Source organism: Sciurus carolinensis, chromosome 9 (genome assembly GCF_902686445.1).
Source record: "Sciurus carolinensis chromosome 9, mSciCar1.2, whole genome shotgun sequence".
Taxonomy (NCBI): Eukaryota; Metazoa; Chordata; class Mammalia; order Rodentia; family Sciuridae; genus Sciurus; species Sciurus carolinensis.
In genome coordinates, this window is record NC_062221.1 from 27,866,741 (window position 1) to 27,887,907 (window position 21,167).

Consider the following 21,167-nt stretch of genomic DNA (forward strand, 5'->3'; position numbering starts at 1 on the left):
CTGGGTTGAGAAAAGACTGGTATACAAGGCTTTTATAATTCTGGAATGAAAACTTGAGGAGAGGTTTCCTGACCCTTTTTTTTTTTTTTTTTTCCAAAAGTTTTAAAACAAGTTTATTGAGATAAAATTGAAGTTCATGTCTCCAAACCTCTGCCCGCAAGCACAGAAACATACACATGCATGCTTCCTGACCCTTTTGATTGGTATGTGAGCACAACTCTAAAGCCTCTCTGCCCTCTTTACTCACCTGAACTTATGACTTCTAACATAGAGCTGAATTTCAAGAATAAAACTCCTTATAACACACTGGCTCTTGATATACACTAACAACCCTAACCTTCCCCAGAACCTTGGGTATATGGTGACAGTCATGGATGTACCCTCCATATTATTGTAGGGATATGAACTTGTAGCTTTGGGTTTAGTTAAGTAAGACACCTTGTCATATTTCCTCAACCTTAAATTGCTTAAACAAAAGGCAAAAAGGAGATGAAGCTTATTACCTGATGCAGATGATGCATCAGATTCCAATCCTCCAGCTTGTTGCTGATAAAACTGCTGGTAATCCTGTGAGTACTGAAGGAAAGTCCACCATTAAAGCTGCTACTCTCAGACATATTCTACAGAGTAGATGCTGAATGCTGTTCAAATCCACCTACCTGAGCATACTGGGCATAACCATCTTGTCCTGGCTGTAGGTAACTGTAGTCAACACTGCCTCCTTCGCCACTTTGAGACTGCAAAATATTAAATGAAAAGCAACCAAAGACAAATTTAGTGAATATCAAATAAAAAAGCTAGGAAGCACCCTGTAAAAATATCCAGAGAGTTTCTATTTCAAGTATCACAGGAGAGGTCATTTGGGAGCCATGAATACACTACTCCAAGCAAAAAGATACTTTCTCTTACCTGGGTAGATGACCACTGAGCAGCAGCAATAGCTGTACTTGCCACAGAGAAGGCGCTGACCCGGTTGCCATCTGGGAGGACCAAGTCTCTGAAATCACAAAGATTCAATCAGGTGATTCTATCTCAGTTTGTCCCCAATTAGTGTCCCCATACTACCAAAGGAGCAGTAATTGACACCGGTCTTTTGTCAGCCCTCAAATGTGGACAGGGGGAAGGGTCTTGGTGGGGCAATTTCTTAGTAGGCAAGTGTCTTTGTTATATATCACTGCTCTACTTCAAAGTGTCACCTAAAAAAATATCTGTTGGATGAATAACGATACTAGAAAAGAGCACTAGACCGAAGCTCTATATACATGAAGCTACAAGCATGCAGTTATGCAGGAAAAGATTATTTCCAGATGGGCTTGCACTATACTGCTGCAGTTTGCACAGAACATGTTCTCAATCCATCTGCCATGCTTTGCCTTTATCCTGTTTTGAAACCATTTCTGGCAATCACTATCAACTGGAATAAGCTCTAAGAAAGAAAATCAACTCCCTCTTAGCCTTCAACTAGCGAGAAGAGTATCTCAGTGTTGTGAGCATGGACTTGAAGTACAGTTGGTGAAGCATCTTGACAAATGTGCAGATGCAGTAGTTTGAAATAAGGATAGTGAACTCACTCACTTTCTGGCACTTTTCGCAAAATCAACCCCAATAGTTTTCCCATCAATTTTCAAAGGAGGATGCAGACTCTGTAATATCTGAAGCAGCTGAGAAGCATCCTAGAGGAGAATGTGAAGAAAAACAATTTTGTCACATAATTAAGTCTCTTTCTACCCTCTACCACATACAAGAAATAAACAAAGCAATCTAGCTGGGTATGGTGGTGCCTGCCTATGATTCTAGCTACTTGGGGGAGGTCAAGGCAGGGAGATCTTATGTTCGAGGCTAGCCTCCACAACTAAGCAAGACCCTGGGGGTTCAATCTCCAATATTACCGAAACAAAAAGGAAAAACAAAACCAAACCACTACCAACAGTTATTTCTTTTCTTTTCACCAATGAGTTACATCTCAGTTCTTTTTAAATTTTAAATCTCTCACTAAGTTGCTGAGGCTGTCTTCACACCTGTGATTCTCCTGCTTTAGCCCTCCCAAGTCACTGGGATTAGAGGTGTGCACCATTGCACATCATTTCCTACTGTGTTTGCAGATATGAAATCTTGAGGAATGAAATACCTCCAGGACATGAAGGTATCCAGTGTTAGTAAAGGAACGAAATTAACATAAAACAAAGTATGAAGGACTAAACTGTGGCTCAAACTTTAGTTCTCTAAAGGCAAATGCATTCTTTTTGCTACTTATCAAAGAAATAAGTTTCTTAATTTAGCACTGCAAAACTGTTAATATATAAGCATAAACCTTGTCTCTGGGAGTCTCATATTCAAAATAATCAAAATTGGGTAAACTGCTTGCCTCTTTTTTATTGGTACCAGGAACTGAACCCAGGAGTGTAACCACTGAGCCACAACCCCAGGCCTTTTTTGAATTTATTTAGAGATAGGATCTTGCTGAGGTGTTTAGGACCTTGCTAAGTTGCGGAGGCTGGCTTTGAACTCACAATCCTCCTGCCTCAGTCTCCTGAGTCACTGGGATTAAAGGTGTATGCCATTCTGTCTGCCTCTTAAAACTGTTCTTTTTTGGTGCTGGGGATCAAACCTAGGGCTTCCACATGTAAGCACAGATTCTAACACTAAGCTCCACTCCAAGGGCAAAATTTATTCTTTTTTTTGTTTTGTTTTTAGATTATCATCAGTTTATTATAAAAGAGACATGGAAATTATTTACATGATGAAAAATTTCAGAAGTTCAGTGGAATGAGCAGCTTCACACGATGCCATTTCAACAGTGATTTGTTTCAGTCTACATACTTTCCAAGAAAGTCACCATCTCTAAATAAGAAATAATCCTTGTCATCTAGAACTACTTTGGTGCCTCCATACTTTGGGAAAACAACTTTATCTCCAACTTTCACACTAACTGGCTGAATCTCTCCACCCTTTCCTTTAGAGCTTGATCCCACAGCTACTACTGATGCTTACAGTATTTTTTCTTGAGATTTTTCTAGAAGCATAATGCCTCCTTTGGTTACAGTTTCGGCTGCACTCCTTTTGACCAATACCAGGTCAAAGAGTGGAAGAAACTTTCTAAATGCTTGTCTGGTCCTGACTCTTGCTGCCGCAGTTAGGACTCCGCTCTCGCACCACTGCTGTAGAGACCCAAAATTTATTCTTTTAAAAATCAAAGATTCAATAAGATCCTCACCATTGCTGAAGATAGCTGCACAAACGCAAAGCCTCTGTTCTGTTGGGTCTGTTTGTCTTTTATGAGACGAATGTTATTGACTGCTAAGGATGCATAGGGAGACAGTGCTGTCATGATGGAATCCACCACAGTGTGCGGAGCTATGTTCCGAAGAATGATTGCTGGGGGCGAATGAGACAAATGGCATAAACGTGTACATGTATTCCCACCACCAATGCTTGTTTTCAAGACAGGTTTAAATACAAACAAAATCCATTTTGGGGAGTTTTGGTGAATTTTTCACCCTTATGTGGAGAAAATTAAAAGCAAATCTTTGAGACAACCTAAAGCAGCTGTTGCTCATTAAAATAAAAGAACTGAAATTTCCAACTGAGGTCAACTTTTAATACAAAAATCAAAAGATTATGCTTGAACTTACTGTCACAGTAGTAATCAACAGACTGAACTGACTCCGTGGTTCCGGGGGGCACTTCCTGTTCAGAGTCTAAAAGAAAAACAAACCACATTGAAAACAAAGATACATTAAAACCCCCAAGCTTTTATTTTAAGTACACCTAATAGTCTTTTTTTTTTTTTTTTTTTTAAATGATTTGTGGCTATAGTAAAACACCGTAATTTTGACATGCTTAATGTGGAATGCAAACATTGAGCCACTGCAGAACAGGAATCGTACTAACAAAAAGCAGATGTAGGATGCAAACACAGTGAGCAGACTGAATTCTGGAAAACAAAAAAGGAATTTTCTGGGCGAACAGCTCATCCTGTAGAGCACTCGCTGAGCGTGTGCACGGACCCGAGTTAGGATCCCCGGCACCTAGGAGAAGAACCAATAGCGAAAAAAGGAATTTTCTGTGCTCACAATCATCATCAGCATTTACCTAACCTAAGGTTAAAAAAAAGGCTTAAGGAAAAGATACAAGTTACTTGTTTAAACGTCCTAAAATCTATTCTTTTCCTTAGGTTCAGATAATTTCAGAGTCAAGTTTTATATTTTCCAAAGAGCTGAATCCATGCTTACCAAACTTGTCTGCTCCACATCGGAAACATTTTAGTCTTTTCCGGAAATTGTTAAGGCAGCACTGAAAAAGAAAAGTTTAATCTGTAATTATTTCTTACATTAGGCCAAACTTTCTACCAACAATGTGGGTTAAAGCAATGAGGTCATAGGTAAGTTCAGTAATATAAAAAAAAAGCAGAAGTTGATCATGTAGCTGAGACAAGGGTGCATAACCTAAATATTTATTTATTTATTTTATGGTATTCAGGATTAAACACAGGAATGCTTTTTCACTGAGATACATCCCCAGTGATTTTTGTTTTTTATTTTGAGAAGGGTCTTGCTAAGTTGCTAAGGCTGGCCTCAAATCTGTGATCCTCTTGCCTCAGTTTCCTGAATCGCTAGGATTATAGGTATGTGCCACCATGTCTACTTAACACACAAAGTTAGAATGTTAGACCATGTAAATACTTCCAAGACAAACAAGTTTGGTTATCTTTTGAAGTAGAATTCTATTTGTATATTTATGGTACTGGGGATTTAACCTAGAGACACTCTACCACTGAACTACCCAAACAGCCCCTTTTATTTTCCATTTTGAGATAAGGTCTTCCCTAAAATGCTGACGTTGGCCTAGAACTTGCAATCCTCCAGACTTCCTAGCTGCTGAATGACCAATGTGTGCCACTGCACTCAGTTTCTTTTTTAAATTGAAAGAGCACTGTATACACGCAAACACAGTGTAGACTGAACACTATCTAGTCCCCTGCTGGATATGTGCAGGAAAAAGAATTTAACTACGCTCAAAATAGCAGTATCAGCTTGGTGTAGTGGCAAACACCTATAATCCCAGTAACAGGTAGCTGAGGCAGGAGGATCACAAATCTGAGGTCAGCCTGGGCAATTTAGCAAGACCCTGTCTCAAAATATAAATAAAAAAGGGCTGAGGGGCTGAGGATGTGGCTCTTGTCTGACCACATCCTTGTGAGTCCCTGGGTTCAATCTCTTGCATTGAGGGGGAAAAAAAATGGTGTGTGTGGAAGGGGTAGCTCAATGGTAGAGCTCCCCTAGGTTAATCCCTAGCACTACCACCACCACCACCACCACCACCAACAACAACAAAAATTTATGTCTAAGTTCAAAATGTTAGCTGGGTGCAGTGGTGCACGCCTGTAATTCCAGTGGTTTGGGAGGCTGAGGCAGGAGGATCGAGAGTTCAAAGCCAGGCTCAGCAATGGTAAGGAGCTAAGCAACGCAGTGAGACTGTCTCTAAATAAATAAAAAATAAGGGCTGGGGATATGGCTCAGAGGTCGAGTGCCCATGAGTTCAATCCTCAGTACCGCCCCCCCCCCCGCCAAAGTTCAATATGTACTGGTGTCAGGTCCGTTAACAGACCTTATATCAAGGTTCTCAAGGATTTTCGTTAATAAAATTTTGGTGGTGATGGGGTACTGGAGATTGAACCCAGAGGGTATTCTACCACTGAGTTGCCTCCCCAGTCCTCTTCTTTAAATTAAAAAAAAAAAAAAAAAAAAAAAAAAAAATTTTTAAATTTTGAGACAGGGTCTTACTAAAGTTGTTCAGATGGGCCTTGAACTTGCAATCCTATCTCAGTCTTTTGATTAGCTTGTATTAAAGGTGTGTGCCATCGTGCCTGGCTTCATTAATAAAATTAAGAGACTAAGCCAGGTGCAGTGGCGCACACCTGTAATCCCAGGGCTGGAGAGACTGTGGCAAGAAGACTGTGAGTTCAAAGCCAGCCTCACAAAGTTAGTGAGGCTCTAAGCAACTTGGTGAGACTCTGTCCCTAAATAAAATATAAAAAGGAATAGGGATATGGCTCAGTGGTTAAGTGCCCTGGGTTCAATCCGCCCCCTGCAAAAAAGAGACTAAGCAAGACAAGCACAGTGGCACATGACTGTAATACCTCCAAAGGCAGGAGGATCACAAGTTCAAGGCCTACCTAAACAACTGAGCAAGACCATGTCTCAAAATAAAGAAACAAAATGGACTGGGGATGTAGTTCAGTGATAGAGTTAGTATTGCTGGGTTTAATCTCCAGTACTTCAAAAACAAAAAACAAGAGTGACCATGTTAAAAGTTGAGAGCTCCAGAATTCAACAAATTACAGTAAAGTGAAACACCTAAAGTCTTTTTTTTTTTTGTATTTTATTCAGAGATGGTCTCACTAAGTTGCTTAGGATCTCAATAAGTTGCTAAGCCTGGCTGTGAACTTGTGATCTTCCTGCCTTAGCCTTCTGAGTTGCTGGGATTACAGGCATGCACCACTGTGCCGGGCCTAAAATCTTAACTGAAACTCTGGGCTTAAAAACCTGCATCTTCATCTAACAAAATCTTTATTAAAGTTCTGGGGATTCTGTCCTCTAATACTAGCACAGGAGGAACCAAGGAAAGTCACAAAGCACAAAAATTACCTTATGATATATAATAAAAGACACAATATATGATATATAATGAGAGGTACATGATATATAATAAGAGCTGGTGATTATACACAACTATTTTCCTTGTTTGGACATCGAACAAACAGAAAAACAACAAAACCTTAAAGTAGTTTTGTTTATTTAGGAAGTACACATGCTTACCTTGTTACAAAGCCAATCTTCAAACTTAGGTCTGGGATTGCTATAATGCATTGCGATGTGCTTTCCTTGAATCACCAACTTTTTCTGTAAGAAAAAAAGTAATTAGTTATTCCCATTGTGAGGAACATGTGTCCATTTTCCCAGGGCAGAGCACACTTCGGAAAAATCAGTGCTCTGGAATTAAATGGACAACATACGGGGAGGACCAACCACCGCCACCTATACTCTGCCCATCCAATCCTTCAGATAGGCAGTAAGAGAATGGGATGCGGAGTAAAGGTAAACGGAGTCAGGGAGTGCTGAGAAAGCTGCCAAACGCTAAACGCTGACATGCACCAGGCCGTGTCTCCAGCAGAGACAGAAGTCCTAACATTCAGCATTGACAGGCTGCCTGAGAGTGACAGTTTATTTCAAAAAGCAGAAAACAGACCTCTCCCAGTTGAGACTGTCTCCTGCATTAGCCCTTAGCATGATGTCCTTGGGCTTTGCTTCACTTTTCCCCAATTCCCATCCTTAAGCAAAGTAGCTTTTATATTTCCCCTTCCCCCGAACTCAAGCTTCAGGATGTGTCCTTTGGGGAGACAAAAGGAGGGGAACTCATTTTTAAAGGGATTCTGATTTTAAGTCTTTCTCAGGAAGGACTATTCTGAATGCCACCAACTCTAAAACATCTAAATGAGATTTCTTCCTGTCAAATGCAACCATGTCATGTCCTAGGTGACAGATGTGTTTTTTTCACTGAATGGATGGTACTTGCTTCAGGATGAGTAACCAGGAGGCCAATGAAGTTTCTTCAGGGGGGTAGGAAAGTTTCACAAAAGTGTACACCACCTCATCCTTCAAGTCAACCAAGTGACTAAAAGGCACTTTAAAAGGTCAAACTCCGAGTTCAATCAGTCTAGCTAAGAGTATACCTAGCACCTGCCCCCAGAGAGCCTTCATTTAATAGGAGCACAATTTTTTTTTTTTCCTTTTTTTTTTTGGAGGTGGGGGAAATGGTGGGATTGGGGGTAATTGACGCTATCAGAACAGATTTAAGTAGGAGGTTAGATATTCAGATTTTTAAGGCGTCTAACCCCTCTAACTACATGTACTGTTGAGCAATTTGGTTCTCACAAATTCTGGAATGTTTAAGACATTCTATAAATGTTGTCTCTGCAATATCTAAAGGCAAGACTACATGTCTGGCCAAGAGGGAAAGAGTTAAAGGGTCATCCACTCACTGTGAAGTACAGAAGCAAATATAAGCTGGGAGATATGTCAACAGAGCATCCCACTAGGAGGGATGTATGTTAGGGGAGACTCCAAACTACCACTGGGTCCCTAATCCTATTGGTTTTTTATTTCTGGAGTGATTTTGAACTGTAACAAAGTATCAGACATTAATATAGCTTTGTATACATTAAAATTGTGGAGACTTTTAAATTAACTGTCCTATAGGCTTAAATTTTTTAGGAGTTTTAAACTCCTAAATTAGTCACTGTGACACATCCACTGCAACAAAAGATACTGACAAGTGGACTCACATGAGACTTGCTGTATATTCTGGATTTATTAGGATGGTATCCACAATATGAAATGAATTAAGTTGTACTTTTATAAGAATAGATTGTGACTTTTGGGTTAAGAAACTGAGTCTCATTAAAAATCTTAACAAATCATCAAAGTGATACCCTTGTTAGTAAATCTTGTAATAAACAATTGTATTACCAAAGAATATAAATCTTTTCATGGATGACTCCAGTCAAAATGCTGCAGAAAAGCAACATGAGTCAAGCAAACTTCCCAGAATGCACTTGGTTAAAGGCATTCAATATTGTGCTTTGGAGTTCATGCAAAAATTTTAAGGGCCAAGCACTGAACATTGTATCTTGACAAACTGAAGAATACTTCAGTTAATGCTACATTAAAAAACCATAAATGATTTGAACAGACTGCAAAAGGCATTCACAGGGAGATTAGAAATGTTAATGCCATTCTAACCACATTAGATGGCAGTAAGACACCACTCCCATTCTAATTTCAGACATATTTTTCATAAATACCACTAGGTTCTTAAATAAAAATGGTCCCTAAAGACCCATCTAAGCAGTTATACCTCCAGGAGGCTTGTGGTATCCAGGCAGAAATAAGAAATTACTTATAAAAATGCCTGCAACAGCCTTCCGTTATGTCTTCTTCACTGTCAAATGGAGCACTTGATATTCTAAGTTTACTCTCACTGGATATTATGAATAGGAAAAATGAAACATAAAGATATTGTGGTAATTACCAGACAGGTACTCTGTAGTTAAAAGTTCTGCCAGGTAGCCATGTTCAAAAGCACAACAAATTCTGCAATGTAGTAGCTGGAACTATATTTATTCTACTCGTGTTAATTTTAATATATACAAAGCTCTTTTTTTTTTTTCTTTTTAAAGTCACTCCTTTGGAACAAACCACTCCTTCAACCTTTTTTTTTTTTAATTGTACAGACTTGTTCCATTTTCATGAATATCTAGACTTGGTGAGTGAAGCAACCTGATTGGCTTCCATCCAGCTGGTAGCATCTTGCAAGTGATAAAACTCCACGAAGGCGAAACCACGGCTTACACCTAGAGACAGCATTCAGATATAGACGGGATACTCGTGTTAGTCAGTTCCTTTATAACAGGTGAATCTCTCTCCCACTGCTTCAACACTGCGTGACAAAGCCAATTGGGAAGCAGCTTTACAAATGTGACTTGACTTGGGGATCTTCTTGATACTTTGCCATGGCAAGGAACAAGCCGCCTGAACTAAATGCCACTCCATTTGATTCCACGCTTAAAGTAACCATGCAACCGACTACAGTCAAACAAGGAGTTTATAAATCACTACTTACCGAAGGAAAAAAAAAAGCCCCTAAAAACAAAGTTTTAAAAAAGTTCCTCAGATGCTAACATCGTTTTCAAAGAGTCACATTCCTTAGCCATGGCAAACCTTTCATTCTGAATTCATGTGCTTGAAGACTGGGGGTATCAGGATGTTCTTTAGGGACTGAGGTGGGGATGGGGAAGAGAACCAGAACAGTAGGAACTAAGCAAGCTCTCACCTGTTTTCCTCTTCATCAGCCTCACATCTGCAGGCTGAGGGCCTTCAAAGGACTCCATCATTTCTCGAATCTGCAGAGTTTTACACATTTACAGTTAAAGTTTTTGCCACACACTATTTTACATCAAAGGAAGTTTAAGGAGTAGGGATTAGATCATGTGGTCAATTACCCAAGTTTTTAACTTATATCACACCAAAATGCAAATTTCCTTAAACAGCACGCATGCTGCCTAGAAATTTCCTCCAGGCACAATTATTTATTCTATGATATAGGCCTTGCTCATTGTATGGTGCCCTTAAGACTACCCCAATATCCTGTTTTAAAGGATGCAGACAGAAAATGAGATTGAAAAAGGCAGAGGTCAAGTGTGACGGTGCACCCCTGTAATCCCAGCAGCTCAGAAGGTTGAAGCAGGATGATCCCATGTTCAAGCCAGCCTTAGCAACTTAGCAAGACCTGTTTCTAAATAAAATGTAAAAAAGGGCTGGGGATGTGACTTAGTTGTTAAGCACCCCTGGGTTCAATCCCCTGTAACAAAAAGTAAAACTAAATAAATAAAAAATAAAATAGGAGAGAATATGTCACTGTCTGCTGAAGTATGACTATTCAAGAATAAATAACTAGAAAAAGTGGAGCCTGCTCAAGGTAAACATGTTCTTTACAACATCTTAAAATTAAATAATCTTGGGCTAGGGATATAGCTCAGTTGGTAGAGTGCTTGCCTCACACACACAAGGCCCTGGGTTTGGATCCCCAGAACCACAATAAATAAATAAGTAAATAAATAAATAATCTTAAATTTATATTAATGGTGAAAAGTAACAAGGTTCACAACATTCTTAGATTCCTAATAAACATTAATTAGACCTACAGGAAATACTCTGGATAGCAGCTCTGGATGGCAAACTAATTCTTTATTGCAAAAGGCAATGATAAACCAGATGTGGTGGTGGATGCCTATAATTCTAGCTACCTGGGAAGCTGAGGTAGGAAGACTGCCTCAAGTTCAAGACCAGAACGAGCAATTTAGGGAAACCATTTCAAAAACCAAAACCAGACCAAACCAAACCAAACCAAACCAAACCAAACCAACAGCCAGAGATGCAGCTTAATGGCAGAATGCTCCTGGATTCAATCTCCAGAACTGCCCCAAATAAAAAAGGTAATGATTAAAAAATTAATTGGTTTCTTCATCAATTATATAAGACAATAATACTTCCAGGAAAAATATGGTCAAATTTGGGAAACTGAGATTCCCAGTGGGCCCTATTTTCTAGTTAGCCAGCAGGGTTACATATAGTAAAATTTTATTATTCACAGATCCCTATTTGTGAATTTACCTATACACCAAAATTTGTAACCCCCAAATCAATACTTGCAATACTCCTATGGATATTTGTGTGCATATAGAGACGAGTGAAAAATCTGAGTTGCCCGAGCACATGTTCCCAGCTGACATCTGGGATGCTTTGTCCTGTTTGAACTTTCACACATTTCTAGCCTAATGTTTTTCATGTTTTTTTTTTTTTTTTTGTGTGTGTGTGTGTGTGTGTGTGTGTGTGTTATTGTGCTGTTTAAAATGATTCCCCAAGCACAGTACTAAAATGTCACTTGTGAAAGCACAAGACTATGGTGTACGTTATGGAGAAAATGTGTGTATTTGGTAAGTTTTATTCAGGTATTAGTTATTCAGGTATTGATGGGCTGAGTTCAATTTAAAAAAAATTTTTTTTGTAGTTGTAGATGGACAGAATAGCTTTATTTTATTTGTTTATTTTTTGGTGCTAAGGATTGAACCCAGTGCCTTACATGTGACAAGCACTCTTGTCACTCTTGTCACTGAGTTACAGCCCCAGTCCCAAGTTCAATGTTAATGAATCAACAATATATAGGCATTTCTAAACAAGAACACATAAAACAAGTTTCCGGGTGGCATAGGCCTGTGATCCCCAAAACTTGGGAGGCTGAGATAGGAGGATTACAAATTCAAAGCCAGCTTCAGCAACTTAGTGAGACTGTCTCAAAATAATAATAATAAAAAGATGGGCTAGGGATGTGGCTCAATAGAAAAGCACCTCTGGGTTTAAGTCCCAGTACCAAAAACAAAAACAAAACAAAAATAAACCAAAAAACTCAACAACAATAAAACAGCAACAAAAAACAAGTTTCCAGCTGAGTGTGGTGGCACATGTCTATAATCCCGGCTACTCATGAGGGCAGAAAGACCAAAAAAGTTCAAGGCTTGGGATGCAGCTCAGAGGTAAGCACCCCTGGGTTTGATCCTTACTATCCCCACTCCACAAATAAGTTTCTACATTGATTGGGTGACAAAAAAATGTGCCCCCCTCCCACTTTTAAGAACCTTTTATTTCCTCTAGGAGCAATGGTGTAGTGTTTATGGTGACTTTATGGAAAGTAATAACCAAGAATGGGGGGGAACAGAATGTATCTGTTTTTTCACATCAAAGTGCTACACTAAGCTACCATAAGACTCAGAATTATACTTAGTAACAGAATAAGTAAAAAGAGTTAGTCACCAGAGTAAACATAGTTACTAAAAAAAAGTCCATTCCTTACACATATAGTAAAGTAACCAAAGACAGTTACCCTCAAGAGTTTGCATGTTGCAAGGTGAAGGGGGCTACATTAAAAAAGGAAACAGAATGACATACAGGATGTATTAAAGTTCAGGAGACTAAATAACCTTTCTAATGAAATTTATGGATCTTTACTTGGAAGGGAACTATAACTAAAGAACACTTGTTTATTTTTCATTAAGATTTTACCTTGGGAACACAGATTTAATGATATAAAGCAGATATAAACAGCTTAAAGGACAAAACAATGACAACTTCCATCTAAAACATCTAAAATTGGGGGAGACCGTGCTGGGCACAGTGTGGCAAGCCTGCAATCCTGAGAGACTTGGGAGGCTGAGGCAAGACCACAAGTTCAAAGTGAGCCTGGGCAAGTTAGGAAGATCCTGTCTCAAAATGAAATAAAAGGAATAGGGATGTAGTTCAGTGGTAGACCTCTTCCCTAGCATTCATGAAGCCCTAGGTTCCATCCTCAGTACTGGGGAAAAACAAAAAATCTACCATCCCAACAAATATCAAGATCCTAATTATTTGAAGAACACTGTACAATATTTGGGAACCTCAGAAATTCTATTTTGAGGGGCTGGGGTGTGGCTCAGTACTAGAGCATTTGCCTAGCATGGTGAAGCTCTGGGTTCAATCCTTAGCACCACATAAAAATAAAGGTATTGTGTCCACCTGCAACTAAAACAAAAAATTCTACTTTGAAAAACAACCTCTGGAGGAATAAAGGGCTAGAGTCAGAGCAGCTACTGTGGATTTGGCTATCAGAGAAAGTCTCTCTGGAAAGGTGAACTTTTGAGCTAAAAATCTATGGATTACAATGAGGTTTCCAAAAATACTTCCAACTGATTATATCTCCATAAAGTTGCTTTTCATGCGCAAGGCTAAGTGTTGTCAGAGATGAATTCAGCAATTTTAACTTCAATTCTGACATTGTTCTTAAGGATTCTGTGATGGACATTACACACAAAGACAAGAAAAATGCTTGCAACATATATGACAAAGACTTCCTACACACCTATTAAAGAAGGAAAACAATGGAAAATTGGGTACGTAATAAGAACAATTCACAAAAAGGAAAATAAAATTGAGAGAGCCAAAAAGTATAAGAGAAAATGCTCACACGGATAATAAAGACATGCAAGTTAAAACTACAAGATAATAGCTGGATACAGAGGTGTACACCCGTAATTCCAACTTGGGAGGCTGAGGCAGGAGGGTCCCAATTTCAAGGTCAATCAGAGCAACTAAGTGAGGCCTTAAACAATTTAGAAAGACCCTGTCTCAAAATAAAACAGGGCTGGGGATATAGCTCAGAGGTGAAGTGCCCCTCGGGATAATTCCCAGCATTCAAACAACAACAAAACAAACTTATGGGAGCCACTTCTGTTTAAAGATGTGTGAAATATAGTTATCCTACTCCTGTCTTGTTATCAGAAGGACAGCCCCAAGTAGCTAAGGCATTGATTGCTTCCCCCATACGTCAACTTCCGCTGTGGGTTCCTAGAGGTCATATATGATAAATCAGCAAGACTTCCTGAATCAACTTTGCATCTTCCTGCTCCAGGCTCCTGAGATGCTGGGATGACAGGTGTGTGCCACCACAACCAACAAGTTTATTTTTTGGTACTGGGGATTGAATCCAGGGGTGTTTACCAATGAATTACATCCTCAGCTCTTACCACTCTAAACGATGCAGCCTCTGCTGCTAGGCAAACTCCGTTAACTTTATTTTATGAAGACCCTAGCCACCAGCCCAACAGAACCTTCCCACCTACCTCTCCCCTGAGATCTTCTAACTCTTGCCAAATCAAGTCAGTTTTAAGCCCTTATTTAAATTCAGTACCTCCCTGTTTCCAGGTCTGCTTTATAAGATTCTCCTGCCTAGAAGGTCATTTACCACAACTTCCTCCCAGTTTTCTACCAGACCAAAACATTTCTATTCCTTAAGAATTAGCCCAGGGGCTGGGGTTGTGGTTCAGTGGTAGAGTACTCGACTACCATGTGTGAGGCACTGGGTTCAAGTCTCAGCACTGCATATAAATAAATAAAGGTCCATCAACAACTAAAAAAAAAAAAAAAAAACTTTAGAATTAGCACAACTAAAGTCTCCATGGAGTTATTCCTTATTTTCCACCAGTAATATTCTCCCTTAAATAAGCTTCCAGAGCTCTTCAGTAGCATCTCTTTCAATAGGAGCTCTTCCAACACCAACTCCCAACCCCTTTTTTAATTAAAAAAAAAAAATATATATATATTTATTATATATTATTATTTATATAATAATATATAGAGGGACTGAACCCAGGGGTGCTTAACCACTGAGCCACATTCCCAGCCCTTTTTAAATTTTGAGGCAAGGTCTCACTAAGTTGCTCAGGGCCTGGCTAAATAGCTCAAGACTAGCCTTGAATTTATGTTCCCCCTACCTCAGCTTCCTGAGTTGCTGGGATTACAGGTGTGTACCACCATGCCTGACCCACCTTTTTTTTTTTTTCTTTTTTTAAGAAAGAGATAGGGTCTCACTATGTTGCCCAGGAACTAGTCTTGAGTTCCTGGGCTCAGTCATCCACCCCTGACAGCCTCCTAGAGGACTGCACCAAAACCCTTTTTTTTTTTCCAGTGGTGCTAGGGATTAGAACCCACGGCCTAGTACATGCAAGGAAAGCACTCTACCAACTGAGCTACATCCCTAGCCCAGCCTTCTATTCATTATCACCATCATGGGCTAATCTCAGCTATTCATCCATACAGACAGGATTCATGGCTCTGCATCAGTGTGACATCTAACACAACACAAATAGTATATCAGGTATGCAGATTACACATAATACAATAACTACCTACCCACTGTTAACTAAAACATGTGGTCTCACAGTCATTATAATCATTACTTCCAGTGTTTAGAAACTAAACTTCTGTGAATCCAATGTTTATCTTCAGCTTTGTCTAAAATTCAACTAAACATTTGTCAGCATATTACTTGGTCTACTTTAGGACAACAGGTACTAGCACAATGGCTATGCATTTACTTCTTTTTAAAAACATGTTTCCAAACCGTTCACCAGCTACACCTGGGAACACAGAGATGACTGGTTTACAGTAAGAGATCTACTATATTATGGTAGAAATGAGACATATATGTTGATACTACAGTATAGATACTACATTAAAGTCACAAGTATAGTGCCTTGAGAATAGAGTAAGAAGAAATTCTGCCTGGTAGATCAGAAATGGCTTCACATAAAGGAGTCTCCAAGCAGCAAAAGTCACACTGGTAGAAAAAAGGATCCAGGTGATAGATATGGCTGAAAGAAAGGGTGAAGCCAGGATATTGTTGGAAATCAAGCAATGTCAAGTACACAAGGGCCCTCATTGTCCTGCCTGAGGAATGAGCCACGAAACAAATCCTCCTTTTCAAAAGGCTTCTCTGAGATTTCAAACAGATAGTAAAATTTTCATCATATCAAAAGGTGGCCATATTATGGAGAAATTGTTTTTACTGACATATCCTCACCTAATAAATAATCAACTCATTAAAAATGTATTGATTACTTTCCAAGAGGTAATGAAGGAATAAGACCTGTTCCTTGTATTTAAGGCACTCCTGAAAACTCTACACTAAGCTTCAAAGTCTAAATACAAATAGTAATTTACTTTTTTCTACCCTATAGATGGAAATAGATTTCACTAGTTAAGATATCAGCTTAAGACAAAACAGTAATGAGATAATAATGGTAGAAGCTCCAAGTTTGTTGTGCCTACTACTCATTAGAATTGTGGGTTCTTCTTACATCGCTCTCTGTGATGGTGATGGGAAGGCCGCGCAGCATGATGGTCTTGCTCTCCCTTTCATCGCTGATGTCATGCCTATAGTCATGCTCGCCATAGTCACCATCTGAATGGTAGCCATCTTCTGATCGGTCACTGTTTCTTCTTTCACGCTCTCTCTGATTCACAGTAAAATAAAATTATAATTAAAATCACCCTGCATCCTTTGATCAAGTCCCTTCACTCACAGAATTTGCCCTTAAAAAAATAAGTCAAAAGCGATAATAAAGAGTATTCCATGTTGGTGTTCACTGCAGTGTTTTCTAGAACAAGGACAATCATTTATTTAGTTCAGGAAGGATGTTTAATATAGTACACTAACACATAATGAAGCAAACACCATGAAATTGTTAGAATATGAAAATTAAATGCACACAAAAAGTAGAAAGAAGGAAAAGGTACAAAACTATTTGAACAGCATGATTACTTCTAAACAAAGCTACATATTCATATGGAAAGAAATGTGAAAGAAAGATGACCAAAACTACAACTTACATTATTCATTTCAAAACTGTCCAAGGCACAGAGCTTATATTATTATTATAACTTGTCTCACTTTTAAAATGGAAATAACACCTACCATGTAGGGTTATAGTGAGACTCATTAAATGAGTCCATGAAATCAAGTGCTCTAAAGAATACACAGTGAGTCCTATGTAAACAAACATTGGCTATTATGTCTATTATTATAAGGCTCAGGTTGTCTTTGTAGGGTATAGTTACATCAAATGTATTTCAGAATAATAGAAGGTTTAGAGGAGAAATTTTCATACTTAGAATACTTTTCAAGAATGCTGTACACACTATTCATAATTCTAACAACTCCATAAACATTTGCTGGTCACTCACCTCTGGACTGTCATAGTCTCGGTAGTCATCATATCTATCACCCCTCCGATCATCACTAGATCTTTTGTAATCTGAGTCCCTCCGCCTGCTTCTGGATTCACGTTCATCACGGTCATCTCTGTCTATGATGGAACCATATCTTCCACTACGCTCTGTTCTACTCACTCTGCCAGAAAAAGTAATTTATATTTAAAGTAAATAATTTTTTACTTTCAGGAAACATATACAGAGATCAGTTTATAAACTATGTCCAAATATTTAATGTATTCCTTTACATTTACTACCAAATTCCAATTTACAAAGATAACCACTGAGAATACCTACATCCTAAATGTAAAGACAATTTTTAGGAATTTACACTAAATTATAAAATATATCAAATATTTAGGTTGAATTTTTGGAGAAAGGGTTATATTCTCAAAACAGTCTTATGCTTTTTCAAGCCTACTGAGTACAAATGACCCCTTTCACTTAAAATTCACATCCCAGTAACCTAAGATAAGAAGAAAGCAATTACTCAAATTTCAAAGAATACATACTAGTTCATCTACTCTCAATGTACCACACCTACCAAGAAATGGAGCAATAACTTAGATGAGGTAAGTCAGTCCTCCCCACCAATCAGTTTATTAACCAAGTAGTTCATATAACAGGATAATTACTCAAAACTAGTATCCTCAGAGAACATTTATTTCTTGTACTATCTGGTTTATTTTTTTACCTGAGTTTCATGGTAAAATATAGGAAGCTTATACCCATCTCATCACAGATAAAATAGTTTTCATAAGTTATTTACCAGCTACATAAAATTACTATAAAATCACAAGAGAAAGCCAAAACTTTTAAGGAACAATTTTGACGTGAGTATACAGTAAGGCACAGTGGTGTACACCTGAAATCCCAGCAGCTTGGGAGACAGAGGCAGAAGGATTGAAAGTTCAAAGCCAGCCTCAGCAACTTAGTGAGGCCCTAAGAAATTTAGTGAGACCCTGTGTCTAAATAAAATAGAAAAAAAAAAAAAAAAGGGCTGGAATGTGGCTCTGTTAAGCACCCCTGGGTTCAATCCCTGGTACCAAAAAAATAAATAAAATAAAAATTTAAAAGTGAGTGACACAAATAAATCCCTTTAGAGCCAGGCATGGTGGTACATGCCTGTGATCCAATCAGCTCAGGAAGCTGAGGCAGGAGGATCACAAGCTTGAAAGGATCACAAAACCAGTCTCAGCAATTTAGCAAGACCCTAAGCAACTTAGAAAGACCCTGTCTCAAAATTTAGAAAGGGTTGGGGATGTGGTTCAGTGGTTAAGTGCCCCTGGGTCCAATTCCTGGTACCAGAAAGATAAAAAATAAAAACCAAAGCCCTTTGGGCTGTCAATGTGATCTATCATAGGGAACTGACTTAATACTAAGAAGGCCAGTGACTGGATAAGGAAGTTTATATATTTAAGTCAAATGGTCTGAGACGGAGTATCCCCAGTTGTTGACACAACAGCGAAATGCTCTCATTTTAATTCTCCACTAATTCTTTAGCTCTTCCTTCCTTCATGTAACACATGGTCCCAAGATTCTCAGCTTTCTTTGTTTAGATCATCTTGCTATTTAGGGGACAATAATGAGAAATAACATTTTCTGATTGTTCGCCACAGTGGCACTAAGCAAAATGTCAGATTCTATAATCTCTTGGCTTCTGAATGGGCGCTTGTTCACTCTTGGAACCCTCAGTGTCCCATTCCATTCTGGCTTCCTCTGCCTACTTACTACTCAGCTTTCAAGCTTCACCATAAGAATACTTTCTCCAGAAAGTTTTTCTAGCTGTGTACAAGAAAAAAAAATCATTTTTATGAGTTCTAACAGTACCCTAAATTTCTTTTATCATAACATGGTATACATAGTACTTTAAACCTCTCACTAGGCAGAAGTTTGTGAGAGCAGGATCATGAAGGTGTTCATTAGCAATGTCTGGCACAAAACAGATGGTCAAATATTTGTTTGATAAATAAGCAATTTTAAATAAATAGTATGATCTTTACTGAAATGTTATCACAGATATGTAATGTAGGAACTTACCGTTTGTCTGAACCCATTGTTTCACTGAAGATCTAGCACAGGACTCCAAAAGGTTCAAATTTTATTTTTTTCTAGAAGACAAGAGAGATTAATTGCTGCAAAATTAAGAGATCACTTAAGCTAACTGCTCTACAAACTAGGTCACTACTGAGGTTGGGATTTCATCAAACCATCAAATCATTAACAGTGATTATCTAAGGTGGGGGGAGGAGGATCAACTGTCAACACTAAAATCATGCTAAACTGTTAAAAATGAACAGAGCGGGAAGACGAAAAATACTATAAAATATTAAATTTCATATGAAACTCATGAAGGGAAGCAAACAGAAAATTCCTTGCCTGCTCCTACTTTAGGATTACAAAGCAAAAAGGGCAGAAATGCAATCAGTTTCTTGTATGCTGAACCAAAGCAACTTCAGTGGGGCAGCTGACTGACAAAACATTAATCCAAGTATCTCCATTAATATGAAATTCAACATTAAATTTATGGAACATGAAGATTTCTGATGAAATAATTCTCTTAGAAGCTGGAATGCCGATCAGATTGAAATCAGATTTATGCATTTGTAACCCAAACTCGAACCTCAGTGGCAACAACCACCACGATGTCTTTGGCCAGTACTTTAACAGGCCATTGAGTGATGAACTCCCTGCCCACTCTGGGGCCCCTGGGCCGTAATAAAACATCACACAGCTGGACCACGTTCGATGCGTGTGAGGTCTGAGAAACCAGTTAGGGCCATCTCTAGTGTCTGGTTTAGGGTAGGCACTAGTCAACGAACATTTGTTGAATAATTAATGAAAGCGCCATCTGAGGGAAACAAGTCCCAGGGAAACATAGCTAGTGGGCCCTTCATCTCCCGGGCGGTGCCCGCACCCACCTCCAAGGAGTATCGCGACCGAGATGGCGGCGCCACGGACCGAGCGATCGACTGGATGACCGGCTTTCCCCATTGCACACGCCCCTCCCGTCTCCCAATAAGTTCCCAGCCCTCAGACTGCTATCACCAAACAGCTTTTTGGAGTGGGCGATCAGTTGCAGCTGCCAGGCGATGGCGGCTAGCGACTGCCACGGGGCTCTCCCAAGGAATGCCCTCAGGAAAAGTGACGGCTTCACCGCTCCGTTGGGCTGGGGGTTAGGGAACACGTCCCAGCAAGGGGGAAACTCACAGCCCAAAAGAAACGGACCGTAGGCTGAACTGCGGGCCGACCCCCTGAAGCTGACAGAGCTGGCGACGAGGAGGGGTGCGGCCCTCCAACGCCTTGGATACTTTAGCTCCTGAAGAGACCCGGCTGGGTTTGGCGGCAGCCTCTAGCAGCTGACAGGAAGATTCAAGGGACGGTCTCAACGGCAAGAATCCGGAGTAGTTATGGACGGCCATCACACTCACCCCAAGGAGGAACCGAACCAGCAGCAATAGCGGTTCTGCGCCCCAGAACTTCTTGCAGGATTCGGCCGCTCCACAAAATGGCGCCTCCGCCGACGGCCGTCTCCTACCCACAGTACCTCGCGCCTATCCCCTACCCCCGTCACCCAGAGGCGTCCAATCCGCGAAAGCTCCCAGGTGCGCAAAGGTTGCCGGGAAATGTGGTCTCCTGGGCAGCCTGTCACTACGCCCAATTTCTTGCGTATTTTCTTTATTGTAACACCGGACAGAGTTGTCAATCTGCCTTTGAGGACCGGAATGAGAGCTTTTACGGCTTTTGTTAGTAATTATCTGCCTTTCCTACAAGCGCCTGACACCATATAAAACACGTCTTGTCAAAAGAAGGAACGTTATCGATCACTTTACTAGATGCTAGATTACTGTGCGAGATACTTTACAAACATCATTTTTTTTTTTTTTTTTTTTTTGGTCTTCATAAATTATGAGATGGTATTAAATCTATTTTCCAGATGGGGTAATTGAGGATTATGGAAATTTAGCG

General features: G+C 39.5%; 1 protein-coding gene and 1 pseudogene across 1 annotated transcript in view; both read right to left on the reverse strand.

The window, feature by feature from the left end:
• Rbm5 (RNA binding motif protein 5) overlaps positions 1-20,752 on the reverse strand; it is a 31,000-nt gene extending 10,248 nt beyond the window's left edge. Inside the window, exons 1-14 of the mRNA XM_047563838.1 lie at positions 20,630-20,752; positions 19,239-19,309; positions 17,172-17,337; positions 16,286-16,441; positions 9,892-9,961; positions 9,339-9,412; positions 6,819-6,902; positions 4,233-4,293; positions 3,633-3,698; positions 3,215-3,375; positions 1,576-1,673; positions 910-997; positions 660-737; positions 504-576 (exon numbers count right to left, since the gene is read on the reverse strand). Of these exons, the coding sequence (XP_047419794.1) occupies positions 504-576; positions 660-737; positions 910-997; positions 1,576-1,673; positions 3,215-3,375; positions 3,633-3,698; positions 4,233-4,293; positions 6,819-6,902; positions 9,339-9,412; positions 9,892-9,961; positions 16,286-16,441; positions 17,172-17,337; positions 19,239-19,255 (1,192 nt within the window). The 5' untranslated portion in view covers positions 19,256-19,309; positions 20,630-20,752. The remainder of the gene's footprint in view (positions 1-503; positions 577-659; positions 738-909; positions 998-1,575; positions 1,674-3,214; positions 3,376-3,632; positions 3,699-4,232; positions 4,294-6,818; positions 6,903-9,338; positions 9,413-9,891; positions 9,962-16,285; positions 16,442-17,171; positions 17,338-19,238; positions 19,310-20,629) is intronic.
• On the reverse strand, positions 2,808-3,101 carry LOC124992690 (10 kDa heat shock protein, mitochondrial-like; annotated as a pseudogene).
• Positions 20,753-21,167: the final 415 nt, after the last annotated feature.